The sequence below is a fragment of the Anthonomus grandis genome, chromosome 1 (assembly GCF_022605725.1).
Source record: "Anthonomus grandis grandis chromosome 1, icAntGran1.3, whole genome shotgun sequence".
NCBI classification, from domain to species: Eukaryota; Metazoa; Arthropoda; class Insecta; order Coleoptera; family Curculionidae; genus Anthonomus; species Anthonomus grandis.
The window spans coordinates 43,295,091-43,318,454 of NC_065546.1; the positions used below are offsets into that span (position 1 = coordinate 43,295,091).

The following is a 23,364-nucleotide window of genomic DNA, read 5'->3' on the forward strand; positions in this document are numbered from 1 at the left end:
GAGCTCAGAGTCATATTTTTTAATTTCAGGCAATTAATCCACGAACTTCTTGGTTTTCTTGTCTTCTTGGTATAGGACCCTGGCTAATCTGGCTATTGACCCAGTAAAATTTTTCCCTTACTTTTTCTAGGATCGTTGTTACTCCAAGAAATCCTTATAACACTCCGGCATGCATTTCCACTAGCAACCCCGAAATCCGACCTTTAGGTATAACAATTTGCTTTCTTTCTACTTTGCCTCCATAATAAGTAATAATAATTTTGAAAGAGTCGATCTTCCAAAATTAGAGAGTTTCTTTGTTCCCAATATGACTTGACATTGGAAGAACACTTGGCAACTTCTTCCCAAGTTGCTTCTTCCCTTCTTTCTTCATCCAGGTTAAGACTATCTGTATATCGGGATCTTCGTATTGGTCTTTTATCAGATTGCCATTTTGTCAAGTATTATCGACAATGGTAGTTCTTAACAACTGCACATCTTTCTCTTCTACTCGCTGACAATGTTTGCAAGTCGTTGGACAGAAGCTTCTTGATAGAGTATTTGCATTTTCATGGATTCTGCTCGATGTTCAGTGTCAAGGTCACACTCCTGTAGCATCTCTATCCATCTTGCCACTTGAGCCTCCGGATATTTAAACTGAAGGAGCTTCTTTAGAGCATGATCAATTCCTATACTTGTAGAAGTGCTCCTCGCTGAGGTACTTGTAGAAGTGACGCAATAGTTGCGCTCTGACTTGGACAGCTTCTTACTAAAATAGCCAATGGCACAGCTCCTACGCCTACATTGCTAGTATTGGTATCTAGTACAAATTTACCTTCAGGTAGAGAATCGCTCACGATAGGTGCGTTTGTCAAAGCCTCTTTATGTCGCCTTCCTTGGCCATAATCAATAATCTTATCAGACTTCTTTCTCTTGAACATTGGTAGTCTTTGAGTTGTTTGCCGGATGGAACAGGCATTTCCTGTATTGAATTTGTGCTAGACTATGTTGGTCCTCCCTTTCATCTCAGTATTAAAAACGGTTCGATATTTGTGGACCAATTGCTGGTCTGGCCCTAGACCACTGCCTGACGACTAGCTTTTCTAATTCTTTCAGAATCGCTTCCCAGTTGATGTCCACAGCAGCAACAACTCTGGGCATTTCTTTAACAACACACAAATATACTTCTTTCAGCGCGTACTGCATGAGACAGGTGATAAGGCCATGCCTCGAAAAGAATTATAAACTTGTCATTTGTCGATATTTACGCTATTTTATAATGTGGTTTCTCAAGGGGTTAAAGGGAAGAAACGTAACGGCTATCCGATATATGAACTCATCATCACTGACACCATCGCAAGTTTTTAAATCCACCTGATAATCAAGGTGTCTCTGATGACCTTGAAGCAAACCAACTAAAACTCGTACTTGAGAAAATTAAAGTTATTTTAAAATTCGTGAATCACAACAATCAACTAAAGTTCAAACTTTTCCTTATCATTTAAAATTAATGAGTTTTATTTTTAGTTTTCTGGGATTTAACTGTAACCGTGATATCGTGTCTTAAGCAAATTATAAAAAAAGATATACATTGTTGGCATTAAACCTGCGAGAGCAGGAGAGATATCTAGTTAGAACTTGGCAACCTTAACACGACGCTGTCAACAGATCACCATTTTCTGAAAAGTTCCAGTAACTTTTCTTCTGTGAAAAAGTATTTTCCTTATTGCTTTAATGGAATGTCTGGAGTGCATCGTCCGACCGCAAGCAGGGTTAATGTTCGTCGGGGTTGTTTCCCCAATTCATTTACTTTCGATTGTCATAGCAACTTATAAAATAAATTTCACTTTTACTTCCGAACTGTCTTGTCGCTTTATACCTTTCTCAAACGGAGTTAGTTTTATTCAATGAGTTGCTAGAAGGTTGTGTCTTTTTGGGAAAAACTAGGAGAAACTTCTATGAATTAATGTAAGTAGCAGTAAAAAATTAAATGGGATATACCACTCTGCAAAACAAGGAATAATATTTAACTAAATCTAAGTAAGCTTTATTCGGTAGATTTTACAGTTTTGATCGACATATAGCATGTGCAGTATATTATTTATTATATTATTTTCATTCGGGCTATTTTGGTAGCGTTGTTGCCTGGTACAAATAAAGTAAAAAAGTGTTTTCTTCTCATTCTTTTCAGCCCTACAATCTATTTGATCAGGACCGTACTGGAAAAACAGCCTTACACTATTGCTGCACCAGCGACAGTAACAAAGCTGCCCAAGCTGCTGACTTACTTACCATGGCCGCCCCCGATTTGGTGGAATCGAGGGATGAAGACGGGTTTACGCCCCTTCATCTTGCAGTGATCGCAGGAAATACTCAGCTAGTAACATTTTTATTGGCTAACAATGCTGATGTCGCTGCGGTGGATAATGAGAAACATACCGTGGTGCATTGGGCTACCGGTAAGCGTGTATCTTAAAAAAATATCATTATTTTGTTTGTAACTGTTTCTACTGTGTAGCGTTAAAGTGAATATTTACTAATGTAGGTCTGTGTTTGTAGTACGTTGACCTAAATTTCCGAAAATTTTCCCTGCAATGTCCAGTTTAACACGAAAGTAAAGCAATCAGCCCTAACAGGTGGGGGTGACCCAGTAAGATACGATCTCTGCGTAAAGGAGTTTTTTGTTACCCTTGGCTTACTTCTTTTTTATTTAATTAAATTTTGACTTTACTTAATACTATCACTATCACTAAAAACTCACCTGATTTGTCGGTCGAACTTGACGCAATTTGCTTAATAAAAAATTTTAAAACTAACAAAAATTCATTGTCTTAGACAGATGATTAGAGATTTTTTTGCGATTCTATATGTATCTTCCATGGGTTACGAGATGAACGAAAACAAAACATTTGGTCCTTCGAGCCGAACTTTTATAAGTCTTAATATCTTAGAAACTGATCATGCTTACTCATGATAACTATATGGTTCTTGGGTTCATTTTATTCAGTATGCAATAAATGAATAGCACCCAAGATTATTTTTTAATTGCCTGGAATTTTCTCCCTATTTCATTGATACCAAATACCCTATAGATATCTTCTACAGTATTCAAGATAATTGAGAAAAACATTTGGTCATTCGAAACGGATTTTATGGTTGAGTTTTAATATCTTGGAAAGTGATAAAGATAGGGTGTTGGAATAATTTTATTCAGCATGAAATTTTCTATTCAATCAATAAGTAAGATTATTTTCACGTAAACTGATCAATATATATTTTTCCTTATTACATTTTTTGTTCCTTTGAGCCGGATTTTTTAAGTTCTCATATATTGAGAACTGATGAAGATAACTATAAAGTCTTTGATTTAATGTAAATCAGCGTGAAATTCCAATAAATCAATGACCCCAAGATATTACTGACTAGACCAATAGCTATTTTTTCTCTGATTATGTTGACATGAAACACAGTATATGGATTTTTTTACGAAGTTATGTTCCTCGAGATATTTGAGAAAAACATTTGGTTCTTCGAGCCGGATTTTTGTACCTAAGTCGTCAAATATGTCTGTCCTGGGCTCAGACCCCTGGATCTACCAAGTAGTTATCTTGCCGTCCAATTGTTCCTCGTTGTCTTTTCCTCGTGTCCTTTTCCGAGGTACGATTCCCAAATGAGTTTTCTATCCAAAACGAAACCCAGATATGTCACCCTCTCCCTGGGATCGATCTCCATGGCGCTCATCCAAAGACTAGGGACGTTCATCACCCTTTTCCCGGTAAATGGTACAATGGCCATCTGCGCGGGGTTCCTAAACCAAACCGAACCAAAGGTCGATTAGGGACCTTTGGTTCAACACGCAATCTTACTATGACCGGGTCAGCTCCTCTATTGAAGGGTGCTGTTCCAGTACGAGAAAGTGAAAGGCGCCCTCAATGTCCATAAATGCACACCGGGCTATTTTCTTGGATTCCAAGCTCTTTTCGATACCCTAAACTATTTTGGGCAATGCCGCAATAGTTGATTTACCCTTCTAATTGGCGAATTGGAGTCCATGTAACGGTCTCATGGACAGTGCCTTCATCCTACGGTACTGATAGTTGGCCCAATTTCTTCAACATAAAAGAGGATAGACTAATTGGCCTGTAGGACTTAGGATATTCCGGGGGTTATTTCTCACCCTTCGGTATGAATATGAGCCAACCATACCGCCCCCAAATACTTGGAACATTCCAATAATAGACTTGCTGTTGACCATCTCCCCATAAAAGATAGCATTTCCTTATGAGAACAGTGCCGAAAAAATGCTATCTGGTGACATGATGCTTAAAAAACTCACAGCCATTCCACTATCTCAAAGGTCACACCTCCTAATCACTTGGTTCGTTGTCCTTCGCTGAACGTCTTCGCATACCACATGTGTTTACTTGAGTATTCGAAGCTCAAAACCTGTAGTCAGGAAAGTGAGTTCTAAGAAAAAGCTCTAATATCCCATTGAAAGTATCTGCTATTCGGCTCCTTCAGTATGTCTATCGGATTCGTGTCAACTTTTGAAAAGACTGTGCAGCATGGCTGTAGCTGAGACGTCCTTAAGATCCTCACAGAAGAGATTCCATGATTTCCTTTTGCACTTCCTTAAATTCTGTTCGTGGAGAATTTTACCTTGACCAAGCAGTTGTCTTAAAAAGAGGATATTATCGTATCAGTTAGTGTCTACTAATGAATCCAATTCCTTAGGTGATGTAATGGAAAATTTGTTTCTAGTAACTCTAGACTGCAGTAATTGCGAGTATTTCAATCAATCTGTTGCCTTTGGGTTTTCGGTAGAGCGGTTGACTCTTTATCGATCCCTTTACTTCAAATATGATCCGACATAGAGAGATTCTCATATTAAGGGATTTGTTAGTTATGAGAGTTAGATAAAGAATCTGTTCTCTTAGGACGTTGTAAAATATTGGATTGTTACCCCCCTAGTTGCAATTCCTTATTTGTGAGTATTAGATATACTAGAAGTGACTCAACTTTTTTGTTTATGTCCGTGCTTTCCTATAATGTATTGTGGGCATTCGCATTACAGTCAGAATCTTTTCATGGCTTCTATAATATTCCATTAGTCCCTTAATATTCAAAGGTGGTCTATGCCTTTTGCTTATTTAGAGTCGATTTAGATTGTTGAGTTGGAAGGAGGATTTTTGTCCTCTTCTTCAACTCCACCGCGTCCATTTGCTGAACCAGCGGTTTTCCGCTTAAGCCTTGAGCCTGAGGATAATTGTAGGTTTCTGTTTGACTTCGTCACATTGGCTGCTGATTTTTGGTCCACCGTAAGGACTAATGTAACTTTTTAGTTCTTTATAGCAATCGCCACGTTTCAACGAAGAGGCTTGGTTTTGCCCCTGTAGCACATCCAATATCTTGCTTTTCTCCAACGCAGTCGAGTTTGGGAAGTATCCTACCGCAACGCGAGATTAAGGAATCTTAAGTTCCTCTATGGCATTCAGCGAGATACCAATGATGTCAGGTCGGTGATGTTTACTTTTACGCATTCAACTGATGCGCTATCCTTACAATGCAGGAATAGGTAGCCTGCCTTATAAGTACAGCCCAGAAAAGCAGGTTTTGTAGCCTGATCTTTGCCAGCTACGATTTTGTCCAGAATGATTCTTTTAGGAAATCACTCGAGTGACGTATCTGAATAGACCCTTGCCAGAACCGTAATGATTGCTGTTGATTCTTGTTGTGATGTCTTTATATAAGGCAGGTTTGCTTGAGGTATCTCCCATAGTTCACTACGTATTTGAGAAAAATCTTTGGTCCTTCGAGTCGGACTGGAAACTGACAAAGATTACTACGTTTGGGTTTATTTTAATTAGCATCTCTATCAAATCAGTAAATAACTACAAATTTTGAAGTTCCCTAAAAATATGTAATTAATCAAAAGTGGCATTAAACATTAACTCGTTAAATGACTCAATAATTCGTCTATTATGACAATTTTTCTCAAATACTTTATCAGGATCAAATAGTTAGGATTGCTCCCTTTAATGCTTTGATCAATGAATATTTGTTTTTAATTAAAAAATTATTATTTTTAAATAATATAACAGACATGATATCGTCGATTTTCATTAAAAATTCATCGTATATCCTTTTTCATAACCATTAACCCAAATACTCATACATGTACCACAGAAATCAATGATTCATGGAATAAATGTCTTATTAATTACTCACATATCATCAGTCAATAACACACGAAACATTTGCTTTATTAAATTAACTTTTTAATTAATTAATTCTAGTTTGTGGAGAAACGGCAGCTCTTAGGGCAGTTTTAGCAGCCGGGGCCCCAGTGTCAACCCCCGACGTACATGGGGGCTACCCTTTACATTATGCCGCTCAAATGTGCGGAGGCGTAAGTTTATTAAAACAAAAAAAAAAAATTAGTTATCCGTAAAAACATTTTTTTTTTCAGGATAAAGACTCAGAGCTGGGCCTCCAAGTCCTCCACGCTTTACTGGGTCATAAAGACATAAATGTGTCAGTAGAGGATGGCGATAGGAGGCAGCCATTGCTATGGGCTGCTAGCGCTGGATCTGCCAAAGCTATTTTAGCTTTGGTACGGGCTGGCGCTATAGTAGAGTCATCTGACAGGTACCTAAATAAATTTAAGAAAAAAAAATGGAAAAAATTTAAAAAAATATTTTAGAGATGGCCTTACAGCTTTGCACTGCGCAGCCTCACGTGGCCATACAGATTGCATCGACACCCTCCTTACCCTCTGTGGAGCTTCGCCCGATATTATCGATAGTAACGGCTGTACAGCCTTGCATTACGCCGTCACTTTAGGTAAAAACAGTCAGTTTATCCTGCCTTGAAAAAAATAATCTATAGCAAAAAAAACAATAAAAAAATTAAACATAACAGTTGATAAAGCTAACAAATGTTTAATAAGACGTTAATAAAGTGGAAAATAAGGGCACGTAAGGTGACATACTCGTTAGGTGTGAATTAAAATACTCGATGCCCAAAAATAGTCCATTAATTGATTTACACAATTACACTACTAAACAAAATCACTTACGACTACTAGGAATATTTATTTACATCCTATTTATGTCTGATTTAATTATTCCGCTAATATTCGGAACTGAACTACCAACTTCTTCTTCAATCTCCTTGCAAAAATGTAATGAAGTAGGGGAGAGGTAGGAACACTGAGACGCAAAACTTTTAATATTTATAACTTTTTTATTAAATCCTTTTTTAAGCTCATATTTTATCTCTAAATTTGGCATATAAATAGGAACTGAAAAACGACATTGTTTTTTGACGATAACTAAAGGTAACATCTCAAAAAAATTAAAACTAAAAAATACCAGATGTCTCACTGTACTTATCCATGTTGAAATACTGAGACTCAACACTTATTATTATTTTAGGTTAAGACTGTCAAAGTTTATCTCAAATTTCAAAAGCGACTTTTGGCGCTTGGTTAGCTTTGCGTTAAAAGAGCCGGCAAAATAATTTTAATATCTTTTTTTAATACATGTGAGATATCTGGGACCATTGGAAATAAGAACCTGTTTCGACATTTAATGCTTTTCCTTAAAAACGATATTTCAAAATCATTTTCTTTTATTTGAGATAGGACTTTGCCCACATAGTATGTTTTTGCTTAGAGTTAAATTCAACAAGCACATATTCGCCGATATTAGGACAGCGATCAAGATATTCGAAACTAATTGGGGGCTCGGGATCTTCACCAATATAATCTTCTCCTCCGCTAGAATCCTGTAATTCCTTTTCATTTTCATCTTGTTCATCAGAATCACTATCTAATACGCGTTTTTTTATTTTTTTTTCTTTTGGTGGTTTTTCTCTAGATTTAATAAGTTCCATTTTCTCCGGGGTATCGGTAGCAATCATCGTCTTTCCTTTGCGTTTTTTGTTACTCTCACCTGATTTTCTTGGCGGAGCTTTAGGATAACCTTTGAAAACACTTGGGCTAACAAAAGTTTTCGTGGCGGTATCACTGTTACTGGGACCTGCATTTTCTACAACTGGAGGTTCATCTGTATTTTCAGGAGTAGCTTCATCTGCAATAAGCGGCTTATCCGTCACAGAACTCGACAAAAAATCTTCTTCCGTAAAAATATGCCGATCGAATGGAAATATTCCGGTTTTCCGAAAAACACTTGTGATGTTAATGGGCGTCATTGCTCGTGGATATGCTATGCCCACACACGCAGCTACGTTATAAATTGTAAATGTCTGACCGGGATGGTTCATCCATCATCCATGCATCTACTGCCGCATTATAGAAAGTTTGAAATGGTTTTAGTAAGCCTACGTCCAATGGCTGTAACTTATTAGTGCAGTGCGGCGGTATAGTTAGGATCGTGACACCATTATTTTTACATAAATCGATTGCTTCAATTGACAAATGACTTTGGTGATTATCCATTAGTAACAAAGAAGGGTTTTCCTTGGTGCTACCAGTGTGTTTAATGAAATGTTTAACAACCTGCACAAAGCACTCCGTATTCATCCAACCTGTATTCGAAGCCAGACCTAAAGTTCCGTTGGGCGGCCCATTTATCATAAAGTCTTTAAAGTGCACTCTCGGAAATACCATAGCAGGAGGAATAGCTGCTCCCGATGCTCCAACAATGCAACAGGTTGTAACGAGCGTTCCACGTTCGGCACTTATGGTCCTACTAACCTGTCGTATACCTCTTTGTGCAAACACTTTTTGGGACTTTTGAACGGTAACGGTTCCTGTCTCATCTAAATTATAGAGACGACTACCATCTCCAAACGCCGGTAAACGCTTTAAAACAGTTTCAAGTTTTATGAAAAAAATGTCAACGTTAAATCTATTGAAACTGGTTGCCCTTGAAAGACTACAACCTTCTGGGGTTCGAAGAGACAGGTCGGAATAACGCTTCTGAAATCCTTTTATCCAGGCAAGTGAAGCACTTTTTGATGCATACCAGTTTGCTGGAACGACTATATTATTATAAACTGCAGCTTCATATGACAATCTTCGGGTATCGTCTCTTGACAGACCATAAAACATTTTGGAACAGTTGATTATATATTCGTGGATACGGTGAAATTACTCCGACGCGCTTTCTTCGACTGATCAGCGATAACTGAAAATGTTCTTGTTGAATCTTAACCTTTTCTTGTTTGCTTTGATTTAAGGTGACAGTAGGTGTGTTCTTTTAGTTTGATCGGAAAAAACCGAACGTACGAAGCTCTACCGAGTTTGTCTCAATGTTCCTGTCGTCTCACTGTACCTATCTCTCCCCTACTTCTCAACATGCAAAAACAATTATTACTTACAAGTCAAAGTTAACTTAAGTTAAAGCTCTTGCTTCTGCTGCAACCTTTATTAACTCAAGCAAAGATATAAACCCTACATCCTATGCTTTTATGATGTGTTAAGTAAAGAATTAGCTTAAGAAGCCACAAGCCAGAAGATTCACAGCAGATGAGAAGGTTCTTGCACTTTCAATCCCAAAATATGGCAGACGCGGTTACAAGTTACTTTCTAAAATGTTTGCTTTACCAAGCAAGGGTTCACTTAAAGAATTCCATTTAAAACAGGAATTAATAAACGAATTTTTGATCCTTTGAGGGAGTCAATACAGAAAATGAGGGCTCATGAGAGATACTGCGCTGTGATCTTTGATGTGTCTTTTGACATAAACAGAGATTTTTATGTCAAAAGATACAATGATGAAATGAATTGGTGAGTTTAAAAACGTGACCATAGCTAAAACGCAAGCAAATGAGCAACTCAAATTTCCCGCCGATTGTTGTAGTTACCGGCCCAACCATTAGCGGCGCTAAACATTCTTCCAAGCTTAACTTTTAGGAAACCTCTCTATTAGTAGTTGCTTTGTGATATAGAGAGAGTAAAAAAACTACTGCTGCACTGACAGCTGACATCATTGAAAAGACAAAGACACATGACAACTTTGACATTGTACAACTTACGAGGGTAAAATTTATGAGGGCAGGTTAATCTGTTTATATTAACACCATTACATTAAGCAACTTTTTTATGTCTAATGTTTTAGGGTGATTGGACACCGCCACCCTATTTGTCTTCTTAAGCATTGTACTATTTTCTTGATAAATAAATAAAACCATTTACATATTTATTATATTCAACATAAAGTTCCCAAATGTCGACTTAATAGTCTAGATTTTCCTCAAAAATTGCTAATTTATGAATATTCTTAGGTCATGCCGACGCGACTGCTCTACTCTTGGCCCACGGCGCGGACCCGAACAGGCAAGACCGTAAAGGGCGCAGTCCTGCGCACTGCGGATGCGCAAAGGGCCAATTTGAAACCGTCAAGTTGATTGGGGCCAGAGGTGCTAACTTATGGTTGAGAAATGCTCGGTAATGCTCTTTTACAACTTATTACCGCAGGCAAATTGTTGTTTCAATATGATTTTAGTGGGGATTTTCCACTTCATGAGGCAGCTGGGTCTGGTAGAAGAGAATTAGTGGCGTGGTTGTTGAATATGAGGCCCAGCCAAGTGAACTCGAGGAACAATGATGGAAGAACTCCGCTTCATATGGCGGCGCTCAATGATAATGTTGATATGTGTAAGGTAAAGCGATACTTAAGTCCTGTTCCATTAGATTTAATGCAGCCTTTAATAATAGAGTTTTTCATGTTACTTTTACAGTGATTATTTCTATAGGCTATAAAAAATCATTAAGGAGGTAAGATATTTGTCAATTCGGAAGGGGTAAGGGAAAAACACATTTGTTTTACTAGTCCCAGCTTTATGAATTTGTTAAATCACATTTGATATAATTTTTTTTTTGTTTTATTAACCAAAAAGACTTTTATATCACTGCAAAGATACAAAAAGAAGTATAATTGTTTTTCTGCCCAAAGATATCACTTTTGAATTTATTATATTAAAAAAAAATGATTTTTTTTAATTTTTTAAGTAATTATATAATATTTCAATTATCACTGACGCGATAAAATATTTTACTAGTTTCCAGAACATAAAAGAAAAATGATTCTTTATACGTTTTTAAAATGACTGGAGAGATAAAGGATGTTTTCTTTAGAGGCGGAAAATTTTAAATTGAAATTAAACAAAAAAATATTTTATTGATATTAATGCATTTGCTTTTTTATTAAAGATCATTTTTGGCATTAACATTTAAATATGATTTCGGGCATGTGACCCCCATGACTGGCGCACGGCACATGATGGTATATGGCATAATCTAGAGGTCCAATTTTCACACACTCTGTCCAGTACTGCAGGCTCTATTTCTGCAATCACGCTTCGAATGTTGGTTTCCAAGAGCTCAAGTGTAACGGGTTCATTAGCAAACTCATGTGACTTAACATAGCCCCAAAGAAAATAATCTAATGGCGTCAAGTCGCACGAACGAAGTGACCAGTTTAGAGGTCAATTTCTTGAAATTATTCGTTGTTCGAATTTTTCTTGCCTTAAAATAATTGTTTGGTGCGCTGTATGGCATGTGGCATCGTCCTGCTGAAACTACATTTCTGCAACGCCTTCCAATTGAGCCACAAAAAAGTTGGTAATCATGTCTCTGTATCGCTCACCGTTTACTGTAATATTCTGACCAGCTGATTCAGCATTTCTGCAGACATAAAGACCAATAATTTCACCAGCCCATAAACGGTATCAGACGGTGAGTTTTTCTGGATATAAAGAGGTTCCGACAATAGCTCGTGGATTCTCATCGCCACATAGCCATTTAGCCTCATCACTGAACAAAATTTTCATATCAAATGAACAGCAGTTCTTCAATTTCTTCCACCCATTCAGCTAATGTACGGCGCAAAAGATGATCCTGGGGTTTTAACTCCTGGACAAGTCGAATTTTATATGTTGGCAACCTGAGATCTTTGCACAAAATTTTCGATAAAGTGGATGGAAACAAGTTCACTTATTGAGAACGACGATGAATTGACACATTTCAATTATTATCAACACTACGCTGTACGTCGTCTTACGGGACGCGTATTGTCGATTAGAGTAAAAGTATTGCGAAAACGATCAACAGTTTCTCGAATTAATCGCTCTAAAGGACGATTATGAGCGATATAAAACTCAAGTAATGCCCGATGTGTTTCTCGGATTGAACCATGTCTTTTATAATAAATTTGAACAATTTGCAAACGTTGCTCCGGCGTGAGTCTATTCATAATGAATTCATAGATTAATACTTTTTAAATAGGAAACTCCCATAAGAGCCAGTAGAACACTGGAACGCCGTTTGGCTGTTGCGCCCTCTGAATGTCGAGGAATACTCTTAACCGGAAGTGAAAATGGGCGTGTGACGCATAATAGCGGCTAATGTAAAATTTGGTTATGGCGCCAAATTTGAATTTTGCTCTACTATACCGTGCACTTTAAACTAGTGAGAAACTAGTGTTTCTTTCGAAATTATAGTAGCCAGATTGAAAAAGTGTTAAATCGGGACTTTTTTGTCCCCATATTAAATAAACTCCTCGATTTGTCACTTTTTCTATTTGCGTACTACAATTTCTGAAATACCCATACATTTCCTATTAGATACATAGGTTTGGGTTTTAGAAATTAAGCAAGAAATATTCAAAAAATGTATTACTATATTATAAGAAGAGATTATAGCAAAAAATGCACAAATTATACAATAAAAATTAACAGGTTGTACTCACTTGTTAAAACATTAAATAAAATATAAAAATTCTTCCATAATGTATTAACTTATAACTTAAATTAATTTGAAGCTCTTTTATATGAAGAACAAATTTTGTAAGTTAGGATTTATTCAGGGTGTTACAAAAAGTTATAGTAAATGTTTAAATGTGAATAAGGATTCAATAAAATCACCAAGAAATTGCTGCATACTCAACTCACCAGTAATGTTCCCTAGTAAATATTATACATTATATAACTATCAACAAATCAGCAATGAAAGAGGCAACAAGTAAACAGTATAGCTGCAGAAACAAAAAATAAAAAATTAACAAATATATTACTAACTGTATTTAAAAAAATATATACAATTAAAATTAACAGTTATACATGCTTGTTAAAATATTAGATAATATAAAAATTCTTCCACATTCCATAATGTATAAACTTACTTTTGCCATAAGGTTATAGTCAATGTATAAAGGCAATAAAACTTTTATAAAATTACTTCCTACTCAATTCACTAGTGTTCCTTAGTAAATATTATTAATTAAATAACTACAAACAAATTAGTAATGAAAGAGGTAATAAGTAAATATGTTAAAAGTAAACTTTACAGTGGTTACCATTTGCCTTTGAAAATTTCAAGCTCGAAGATTTGTAAAATTACTCATGCTTTGAATCTGCTGAAATTGCTCTTCTCTCATGTTTGTCGTCGCATTTGGAGTAAGTTTTGACATTGAGGCTGTCAAAAAGTCTATACAGAAACAAGATGAATTCTGCTCCGTATTGAGCTTTACTGCTGGGTAATTTATTTTGGAATCCAATGTCTAGACATAGAGAGCATATTTTGAAGTATTAATGTTCAAAATCATTAAAAAAATTAAATCTTATGGTATTAGTAAAGACCTGGGCGTAGTTTTTAACTTTCAGTCCATCAGCATATTGTGTTGGCGGCTGCTGCTCTATGCGATCAAAAATAATCAGTTCTTTATATGAATGTCCTATACATCTTGGACTCATATGGAAAGAAATACAAAGAGAATTTATTGATTTCAAAAATATAATACAAAATATGATTTGGCCATACAATAGTGGTGTCAGTCTAAGAGATACATTACTAAGTTATACAGATCGTGTTATCGTGAGCTACGTATTACCAAAAATAATTTCAACACCGCTTGGTTGCGGCTTGCAGGCGGCGGAATTTTTCGTTTTTATTTTTTGAACCGGGAGTCAGCAGACCTCACTTTGCTGTGTTACTGCACATTGCATTAATAATTTTTGAGCGTTATTTTCATGTTTTTTCACTATGGCTGTTTATACCCCTTCCGAAAAAGTCCAATTAAATGGTTTTATGGAGGCAAGTGGGCAGTACAATGTAGAGATTTGTTTTCCATGACATTTGAGAATAGACCGATTCCTTGTGCAAAAACGGTTTTAAATGTGGTTACAAATTTTGAGACATCTTTTTGTCTTCAAGATTGTAAAAAATGCCACACAAAACGTCAAGAACCACCTGTTGAAGTGGTCCAGGATATAGAACAGCGGGAAGAAATGGTTTGCAGTACCCTAGAACTTGATTCGACACGGTCCACTAGAAGTGTTGGAGAGGAACTGGGAATGAGCAAAAAAGCTGTTGCTCGTATCTGGAAAAAATATGGGTACAAATGTTTCAAGTATTCAAAAACTCAGGAAATATTTCCTGAAGACCAGTGGCGAAGAATGGAATTTTGTGAAACCATGATGGAAAAGGCAAATGAAAACGAATATTTTTTAAAAAATATTTTGCTTTCTGATGAATCTTCTTTTCCATTACATGGCAAACACAATCCTTCCATTGTTCGTTATTGGTCTCAGGAAAACGAGCACAGAAGTTTTCAGTTTCGTACCCAGTATCCTCAGAAATTGAATGTTTGGGCAGGTATTTTGGGCGACAATGTTATAGGGCCATTTTTTATTGATGACACTTTACACGGCCAAAAGTACCTTGAGTTGCTGCAAAAGCAAGTTCTTCCTGCCATTCAAATCCCATCTGATGTAGACCTGGAAGTTTATTTTCAGCAAGATGGCTGTCCTGCTCATAACGCGGCTAAGGTAAAAGAATTGTTAACGAATACTTTTCCTAACAAATTTAGAGGAGTTGCGAAATAAAATTTTCGAAGGTGCCAATTCCATTTTACCTGAAACTCTTTTGGAGGTGCGAAATATCTTTTACGATAGGTTAAGTTTTTGTTTAGCGAAAGAAGGCGGTTTATTTAAGCCTTTTATTTAAAAAAATGATATGTTGTTAAGTTTGTTTATTAGAGTTTTATTTCTGATTTTTTATTATATCTTTATCAGAGTTATAGATATTTTATTTTTTATTAGAATAACGCTTTAATTTTCATTATGCAAAACACAGCATATTTAACATTTTAAGATTACAATTCTATGAGGGTTTTACACATTGTCATGTCTGTAAAACCCGTATTAGAATAAATATTTTAAAAATTACTGGATTTTCGCGTTATATTTTGGGACATTTTTTTCGCCAAACGACGCAGCTCTTACGAAAGTCAGATGTTTACTAATCCCGTCCTTGAGCCGGCCGGGGCGGTGCTCTGTCGCAGGCACTCGTACACGCGCAACGTCGCGCAAAATTTCGCCTCTATGCGATTTCATATAAGTATCGAACGAAGACACGATCTGTATACCTATATATTTATTACTAATATTTTTATACTATGATAAAGCTAAATTATTAATTAACTTAGTTTAACCCAAGCAGTTTATCATTAAATTATGCTTAAGCTTTCACTTCTGATGGGGTCACTTGTTACGAAGACCATTCGAACTTTTGCTATACACATTTAACACAACAGCTTCTTCTTAGAATTCAATTCTCGCTTTTTTTTACATTTGCACTTGTCATTTTCACCAAAAAAGTTTATTGCAATAACTATTTATTCAAATGCAATGTCGCCAATGTCTATATTCGATTCAAAGTTTTTACTGCTTATATCTCAATTCTTTTACAACAATATAATTCACTGCTTTTTTAGATTTTTTTGCTATATCGCAGTGTCAATACACTCGAATAAAAACTAATCACAGCTGACACACAACACACTGAACTAAACAACTGGAAAATTTTTGTGCGAAATATGAGTACAGATCAATTTTGTTTTCGCAAAATTTGATTAATGAAAGTTATTTTTTTGGCAGAAGTAAAAATGAAATTCTGTGTAACCTAAAGAACTATGAAAAGTTGTCGTATTTTATATGATATAATTTAATAATAATTAATTTAAGTAGTTTTGCATTCTTAGCGCCATCTAAATGTCGAGGAGTATAAACTTTTTAGTGTTCCGTAAATCGCCCTAGTTTTCAAGTCCTTGGAGAAACTTTATTTCATGAATTGCATAAAAATAAAAGAAAACATTGTTTTACTTTTAAATCTGTGAACCTTTTAAATCACTGCTAAAATAAATTTTTTATAAGTTTGAGGATATAGAATTTTTTTTTCGTAAACAAGATGTATTCATCAATCTTTCAAAGCAGTGCTGAGACAATTTTTCCTAATTGAGTTTGAGGGAATTAATTTTTTAAATCACTGTTGTGTAATATTTTTTAAATTGGTTTATACGCCGTTGAGTTTTCGAACATTCGAAAACCAAATAAATATTCTATTATTTCACCACCTTAGATGAAATCACAGCTGTGATTTTTTTTAAGTTCTAATGTTACAAAAAAATAAGTTCAATGAAATTCTGATTTTAAATTATAACACGTTATTGAACATAAGTTTCACATTTATATAATTTAGATGAAAAACATTTATTTACTAGTTACGATTCAAGGAGGAGCCGTGAAAACAATATTAAGTGAGTTATGACCAATTTTTGTTATCATACTCCCTTTGCCAGTACTTGGAGGCATTTGAGGCTTGATAACTGCCCTTTTAATGCATTTAGAGAATTTAAGGTATCTACAAGATTTATTAAAAATATAATTATCTTTCAAGAGAAAGTTGTTCTGTGATTCTAAGTTCAATAGATCTAAAGTTAGTCGCCAAAAAGTTTGAGATGAACATTCTGAGGCACCAATGGCGCCACCCAAAGCTCAAAATGAGTGTTTAAATTCCTAAACTGTTAATCCGATTAAATAAGTTTTTTTGACAGTATTTAGATAAAATTCACCTTCTTCCAACATTCTGCTGCTTTTTTTTAAATTATTTCCATACATTTAAAAAAAAAATCTTTTTTTCAGCCAAGCATCGAAATTTTGAAATAACTTAACTGTTTTTTTTTCGCCTATAAGTAGAAAAACAATTTTTCTTAACTAATAAGCAGGGATCGCAGTATTAAAATCACAGCCCTGATTATTTTTTTTTAATTTCATGCCCACGTCTATAAGAGAATCATTTCTGTGATTTATTTCCGCAAATAAATATACATATTTTATCATTTCTAAGGAGATAGGACACTGTAAAGATAAATCTTTCAGCTGAAAAATCTTTACTGTGATAAACATTTGAATTGGTAAGGGAAAAGTCGTGATTACTTTAGAGGGCGGCAGCTTTTCACTCTTTATTGTATAAAAATAGAAAAGTTACTTAAAAAATTTATTCTAATCTCTCGAATCACCATTTATCATTTTTCTAAATTTAACCTTTGCAAGTTTACCGTAATAATTCACGTAACCTTGTTAACTTATTCATAGTCCGGCTTGAACATAATTTCCCTTGACCTTTAGGCTACCCTTATCGTTTTGTAATAATAAGTAAGATGGCTATCATGTCCATTTAAATTAGTCAAGGTCTTACGTGATTAATTCCCAAATCCAAATTTTAGAGAGTATCATTAAATCTTGGTTAAATAAGGTTATACGATAAATGGTCAGTAGGTCCTATAGATTTCTGAAAAAATACCAACCGGGTTAACGTATATTAACCTACATTTAACGCGCACGCAAACTTAAAGGGATAAGGGGTTGTTTGTAACAGTTCCTAGGAGGGCGATAGTAATTTTCTTGGTTTTCTAGTGGAAACTCGTCGTTTGGGTGGGAAGGATGGGCTCGAAGAAGCGAAAAAGTGGGTTTACTTGTAGTGAAAGTTATGACGTAAGTCTTAGTGTAAAATATTTATTTTACTGTATTTTTTTTTAAATTTATAATTCTTCTCGCTTGTATAATTCTTTTCTTTATTTTTTCTATCGTCTTTTACAGAAGAGTCAAACTCCACACCAAGATAAATGTTAATGTTGCAAGTAATTACTTCGTCTATATCTAATTGGATGTTAGATGGTTCTGCTCCTAGTGGGAGATATTTCGTTTTCTGTGTATTGATTTTCAGTTTCCAGTTATTATTCTATTCTTGCAATTTTCGCGCCATATATTGTCTTCGTTATCGTGAAGTATAAAAGCAAGTGTCGCCAATGTCCGTGATATTACACTTTCTCTGCCATTGTTACAGAGAGCCTAAACAGAGAGCCTAAAGTTCCGCATAAATTCCATAAAAATTAGAGACTTGATTTTTTGAAAAAACGCTCGGACCCGTCAATTTTTATTTTAACTTGCGCATTATTTCACATAAATTTTTGTATACAGGGTGGAACAAAAAAAAGATATGACGTCATCGGTCATTTTTTTTAATGGAATGCTATGTTTTTTATTGGATTTATGAAATATAGGCAAATAAATTCCAAGCGAGTTTCGTATACCACACCTTATCTCAAAACTCAACTGTTTCAGAAATATTTACATTTAACCAACAAGAAAGCAAGTAAGTACGTCTATTTACAAATTAAGATAAAATGCAGGATAAAATGTTATAAACTGTGAAAACTCTTATTAATGTATCAAGTGTTCAAACTGATCCCCATTTACTTCAAGAAAGCAATACGGTTTACAAACTCATGTAAAACACTATCAATTATTTCGGATGATATACGTCTAATTTCATATCTAATTCTATTTTTCAAATCTTCTACGTTGTATGGCTTCTCAATATAATCTTTACTTTTCAGGTACCCCCATAGAAAATAGTCGCAGGGATTTAGGTCTGGTGACCTGGCCGGCCACTCTATTGGCCCTCTTCGTACTATCCATCTTCCTGGGAACACTGAACCCAAGTAATTACGGACATCTCGAAAGAAATGTGGCGGTGCGCCGTCTTGCTGAATTCATAAATTATCTGTCGGGACAGCAGGGTCTTGTTCGTCTATAGGGTAGCCCCAAAGCAGGGATAAGATCTTCTTGAAGAAAATTCAAATAGCGTTGTCCTGTTAAGTTTTCTTCGAAAAAGTATGGCCCTATTACTTTATTTTCCACGATACCAGCCCAAACATTAATAGTTTTACGGTACTGTGTATGAGCCTCAGTTGCTCAGTGTGGATTTGACACTGACCAGTACCGACAATTTTGCCGATTTACGACACCGTTTAAACAATAAGTTGTTTCATCCGAAAACAAAACTCGTTATTATTGCAAATGTTCATCATTTGCTCGCAAAATTGGTTTCTTCGATTAGGATCATCCTCATTTAATTCGTGTATTAGTCTAATTTTATAAGGGTGGTATTCATTTGCTTTTAAGATGCGTCTTACAGACGTTCCCGCATTATTATTATTAACTGAAATTTGTGAAGTTGCATTATTTGGATTTTCTTCGACGGAGAGCAGAACGTTTAATTTTGTTTCTTCAGAAATTTTTGGACGACCTGATCTTGGCAAATCCCTAACATGACCTGAAGTTTTTTTGACTTTTTGTGCTCTATTCTACTAACTGTTGACTGAGAAATAGGATGATTTGGCTATTTGGCATTAAACAGTTCACTTACTTCTTTTTGCGTGCGCACTCGATCCCCGTACCCTAGCATCATCAAAATTTCAATTCGTTGGGTTTCCGTTAAATTAGCCATAATTTATTCTGATAAAAACTATTAATTTTCGAACTGACAGTGACATTCGAAAATGGAGATTCTTTACAAGTGCATCCATGGAAATAGAAACAATTGGCAGTGTTTATAACATTTTTTTATCCTCAATTTTACCTTAATTTGTAAATATACGTACTTATTTGTTTTCTGGTTATTTAAATGTAAATATTTCGGAAACAGTTGAGTTTTAAGATAAAGTGTGTTATACGAAACTTGCTTGGAATTTTGCCTATATTTCATAAATGCAATAAAAAATATAGCATTTCATTTAAAAAAATGACCGATGACGTCATATCTTTTTTTTGTTCCGCTCTGTATACAAAAATTTATGTGAAATAATGCGCAACTTAAAATAAAAATCGACGGGTCCGAGCGTTTTCTCAAAAAATCATGTCTCTAATTTTTATCGAATTATGCGGAACTTTAGGCGGTTACTGGATATGCCACTTTTCATTCTGCATGAACAGTAATCCAGTTGTTACAATAATTGTTCTGATATTTTTACATTAGATCAATTCAGCGGGAATTCCTTTTGGACCTGCAGCCAGACCGTTTAACAAATATTCCTCTCTATTTTCAGTCAACAGTTTTGATATTGATCGGTCCATTACTTTGTTGGTATAGTTTGGACATTTCCCTTATCTTTTTCATGAATTTCCAAGATCCTGACCCCTTTTTATGCCTATATAAGTGTTAATTTCCCTACACTTTTTGTCCCACATCTATTTCTGTGCTATATTCCTGTATACAGATGGCAAAACCATATATGTTCGATTTTGGCCTTTTCGTGCTAATGACATGAAAGTAAGTATTTTAACCGAGTTTTTAAGGTGGCAAAGCAGTATATGCATCTGTTGCTTCTATACTAATATATTTCCATTGTCAAAACCAGATATGTTCAAATTAGTAATTTTCAGAGCGGGCAAAGCCATATACCTTAAAATCAACTAATTTATTTACATACTTTTCTTCGAAAACACAATAAGTCACGACAATTAGAGATATTTATTTTTACTGTATTTATAAATATTTAAATATCGCGCCAATAATTCAAGCTTTACTTCACTGAACTGACAACAACTGACTACTGTCGGCAATGAGGCTTCTTATACAGGGTGTCCGGAAATTACATCGCAATATTTTACCAGCTGCATCTTTGTCTAAAAATAAGACAAAAACTTCATATACAGGAATCTCGAAAAGTGAATCGTTTTCATGTTACAGGGTGTTTTATAATTCCTATTGAAGATGGTTTTTTGTTAATATTTTCGAAACGCCTGGTCGTTATTTTTCGAAATTTTTATCGTATACTACTGTTATTGTTACTAACTGATTTTATAACATTTTATGCTAAAATTTATACAGGGTCGATTAAAATTAGTGGTCAGCAAAGATAAAAATGTCATAACCTTTTTTTTGGTTACTTTTTAATTATTTGGATAGTAAAATTAAAAAGAACCAACATTTTTACATGAAAAAGGTGCTCTTGTCTTATTTCGATAGGAGCGCCCGTTTTTGAAATAATAAGACATACATGTTTTGCAACCTACACTCAAAGTATTTTTGATCACGTTTAATAACATCAAAAGGTATGTCACAAATCACCAGGTATAAATATGAAATAAGACTATTACAAATACTTAATTTTATGATCAAGAACTGTTTTCTGTGTTTAATATTTTATTTCGAAATTGTAAATAATTGAGAAAAATTAAAACAATTAACTTATTAGCTAAGAAAAAAAATCTGAAAATACCAAACATAACAAAAAAACAAAAAATTTCTTGAAACCAGAGGCTTCTAACGGAATAAGTCAAGAGTACCTTTTTTATGTAAAAATGTTGGTTCTTTTTAATTTTACTATCCAAATAATTAAAAGGAAACCAGAAAAAAAGTTATGACATTTTTATCTTTGCTGACCACTAATTTTAATCGACCCTGTATAAATTTTAGCATAAAATGTTATAAAATCAGTTAGTAATAATAACAGTAGTATACGATAAAAATTTCTCTTACTTTACCAGGTAATTTATTAAAAAAAATTGCTTAAATGGCCTGTTTAGTCTTAAACAGCTTAGCCTGATCAGTTTTAAGTCGACTGTTATGGTAACGACATTCACTTTGAGTATGTTATTGAGTATTATACAACAGGCAAATATTGCATAGTCACAATGCGATTTGAACAGGGAATGATATACAGTCAACAAGATGCTGTGATCGACATGCATTCTGATACTTCTTAAGAAATATATAATTGGATATGAATGATTATGATATGAATTTTATTTGCGGGATATTTGGTCAACGTGTAAACCAATACTAATGTACTATCAAAATACACACCCTAAAGCCCTGCAGACTGTGCACCGAGATCACCTGCCCCATATTCCTTATCAACTTCCCTGAGATTAAAAACCATTTCCTCATTTTCTCAATGGAATTTGATTGAGACCATTTTTCATTTCATTAACGAGAAATTTCAAATTTTGACTTCTTGCCAGGTCAGTTATATCCTCAGCAAAGAGAACTAACTCATTGGCAACAGATGTTTCGATATCGTTTATATATATTAAAATAATAAGAGGGCCTAGAATAGACCCCATGTTTGACTGTTAAGGGGCTAGATTTGTTGTCTTTAGAGAAAGCAATTTTGGTTCAGGAAAATATTCAACAATTTCAAGCTTAGCCCATCAAATCCGTAGTGCTTCAAGTTTGAAAGTAAATTTTTAGGATTGCCAGTCACCATCTTCTAAGCCCCCGACTATATACTCCATCATAGAGAGAAGTGCTGTAACTATAGGCCTTTGTTGCCTAAACCCAAATTGTTTGTTGGTAAAAAGTTTGTTGTTCTCAAAATACGAGTAGATTTGGTTTTCAAGCAAAAGCTTAAAGATTTTTGATATGGCAGGCACTAATGTAATGGGTATAGTTGCTCAATTCCTCCGTAGTTCCCTTCTTGGAGATTGGTATGACTTTAGAAATCTTTAAGACACATGGGTAAACCCCTTCTTTTATACAGGAATTTATTAAATAGGTAAGTGGTTTTATTAAGGTGTTTTTTATTTTTTTTTAAGATAACTAAAAAGCTATAAATGTCTCTAAAATATTTATATTTTAGACTATCAATAGCATTTCTGATTTCGATAAATCTAACTTCCCCAAGTAAAAAACCATGACGAGGAATTTGAATATTTAAGAGTTAGAGATAGTGCGAAGGAGTTACAGGAGGTTTGTTTATGTTTAATAGAATGTCGTCAGCTATATTAAAACTCTGCTGAAATATTTGTTGATGTTTCTTTTCAATATTTCTATATTGATTTACTACTTGTATTATTACTAAAATTGCATTTGAAATTTCTAAGGACGCGCTGACTCTATGATTCTCACAAAATACATTAAAAACACCACTTAGAGGACGGTACACAGTCAAAATAATGAGGTCCAAAGACTTCAGTTCAGCAGCAGCTACTTCATATACCATTTCACAGGTTTTTTCTACCAAATCAGGACGGCTAACGGCTTTCAGGTCATCCTTGATATAAATTGCTACTCCACCATGGTTCCTTTCCCATCTGGCACAGTAGGACACCAGCTTATATTCAGTAATGTAGACAGTTGCGATCTCCTCTGGTTTCACGAAGTGTTCAGATGATTCTGCCTTTCAGTGCCTGATTTACCAAAAATTTAATCGATCGAATGCTTTATTTTATAAATGCCTATATATCGTCGACAATTTGTACACACATATTGTTGTTTATTTCTACACCAAG

The 23,364-nt window shown here is 34.8% G+C and overlaps 1 protein-coding gene across 2 annotated transcripts in view; it reads left to right on the top strand.

Annotated features, from left to right (window-relative positions):
* Positions 1 to 23,364, top strand: part of LOC126738663 (ankycorbin) — a 46,409-nt gene that overhangs the window by 9,810 nt on the left and 13,235 nt on the right. Inside the window, exons 1-7 of one of the 2 annotated variants that reach the window (XM_050444104.1) lie at positions 1,859 to 1,947; positions 2,171 to 2,438; positions 6,276 to 6,388; positions 6,449 to 6,627; positions 6,683 to 6,822; positions 10,231 to 10,393; positions 10,452 to 10,608. In XM_050444104.1, the coding sequence (XP_050300061.1) occupies positions 2,273 to 2,438; positions 6,276 to 6,388; positions 6,449 to 6,627; positions 6,683 to 6,822; positions 10,231 to 10,393; positions 10,452 to 10,608 (918 nt within the window). In that variant the 5' untranslated portion in view covers positions 1,859 to 1,947; positions 2,171 to 2,272. Of the gene's footprint in view, positions 1 to 1,858; positions 1,948 to 2,170; positions 2,439 to 6,275; positions 6,389 to 6,448; positions 6,628 to 6,682; positions 6,823 to 10,230; positions 10,394 to 10,451; positions 10,609 to 23,364 lie in introns of those variants that run through there. The other variant, XM_050444096.1, reaches the window with a different exon arrangement.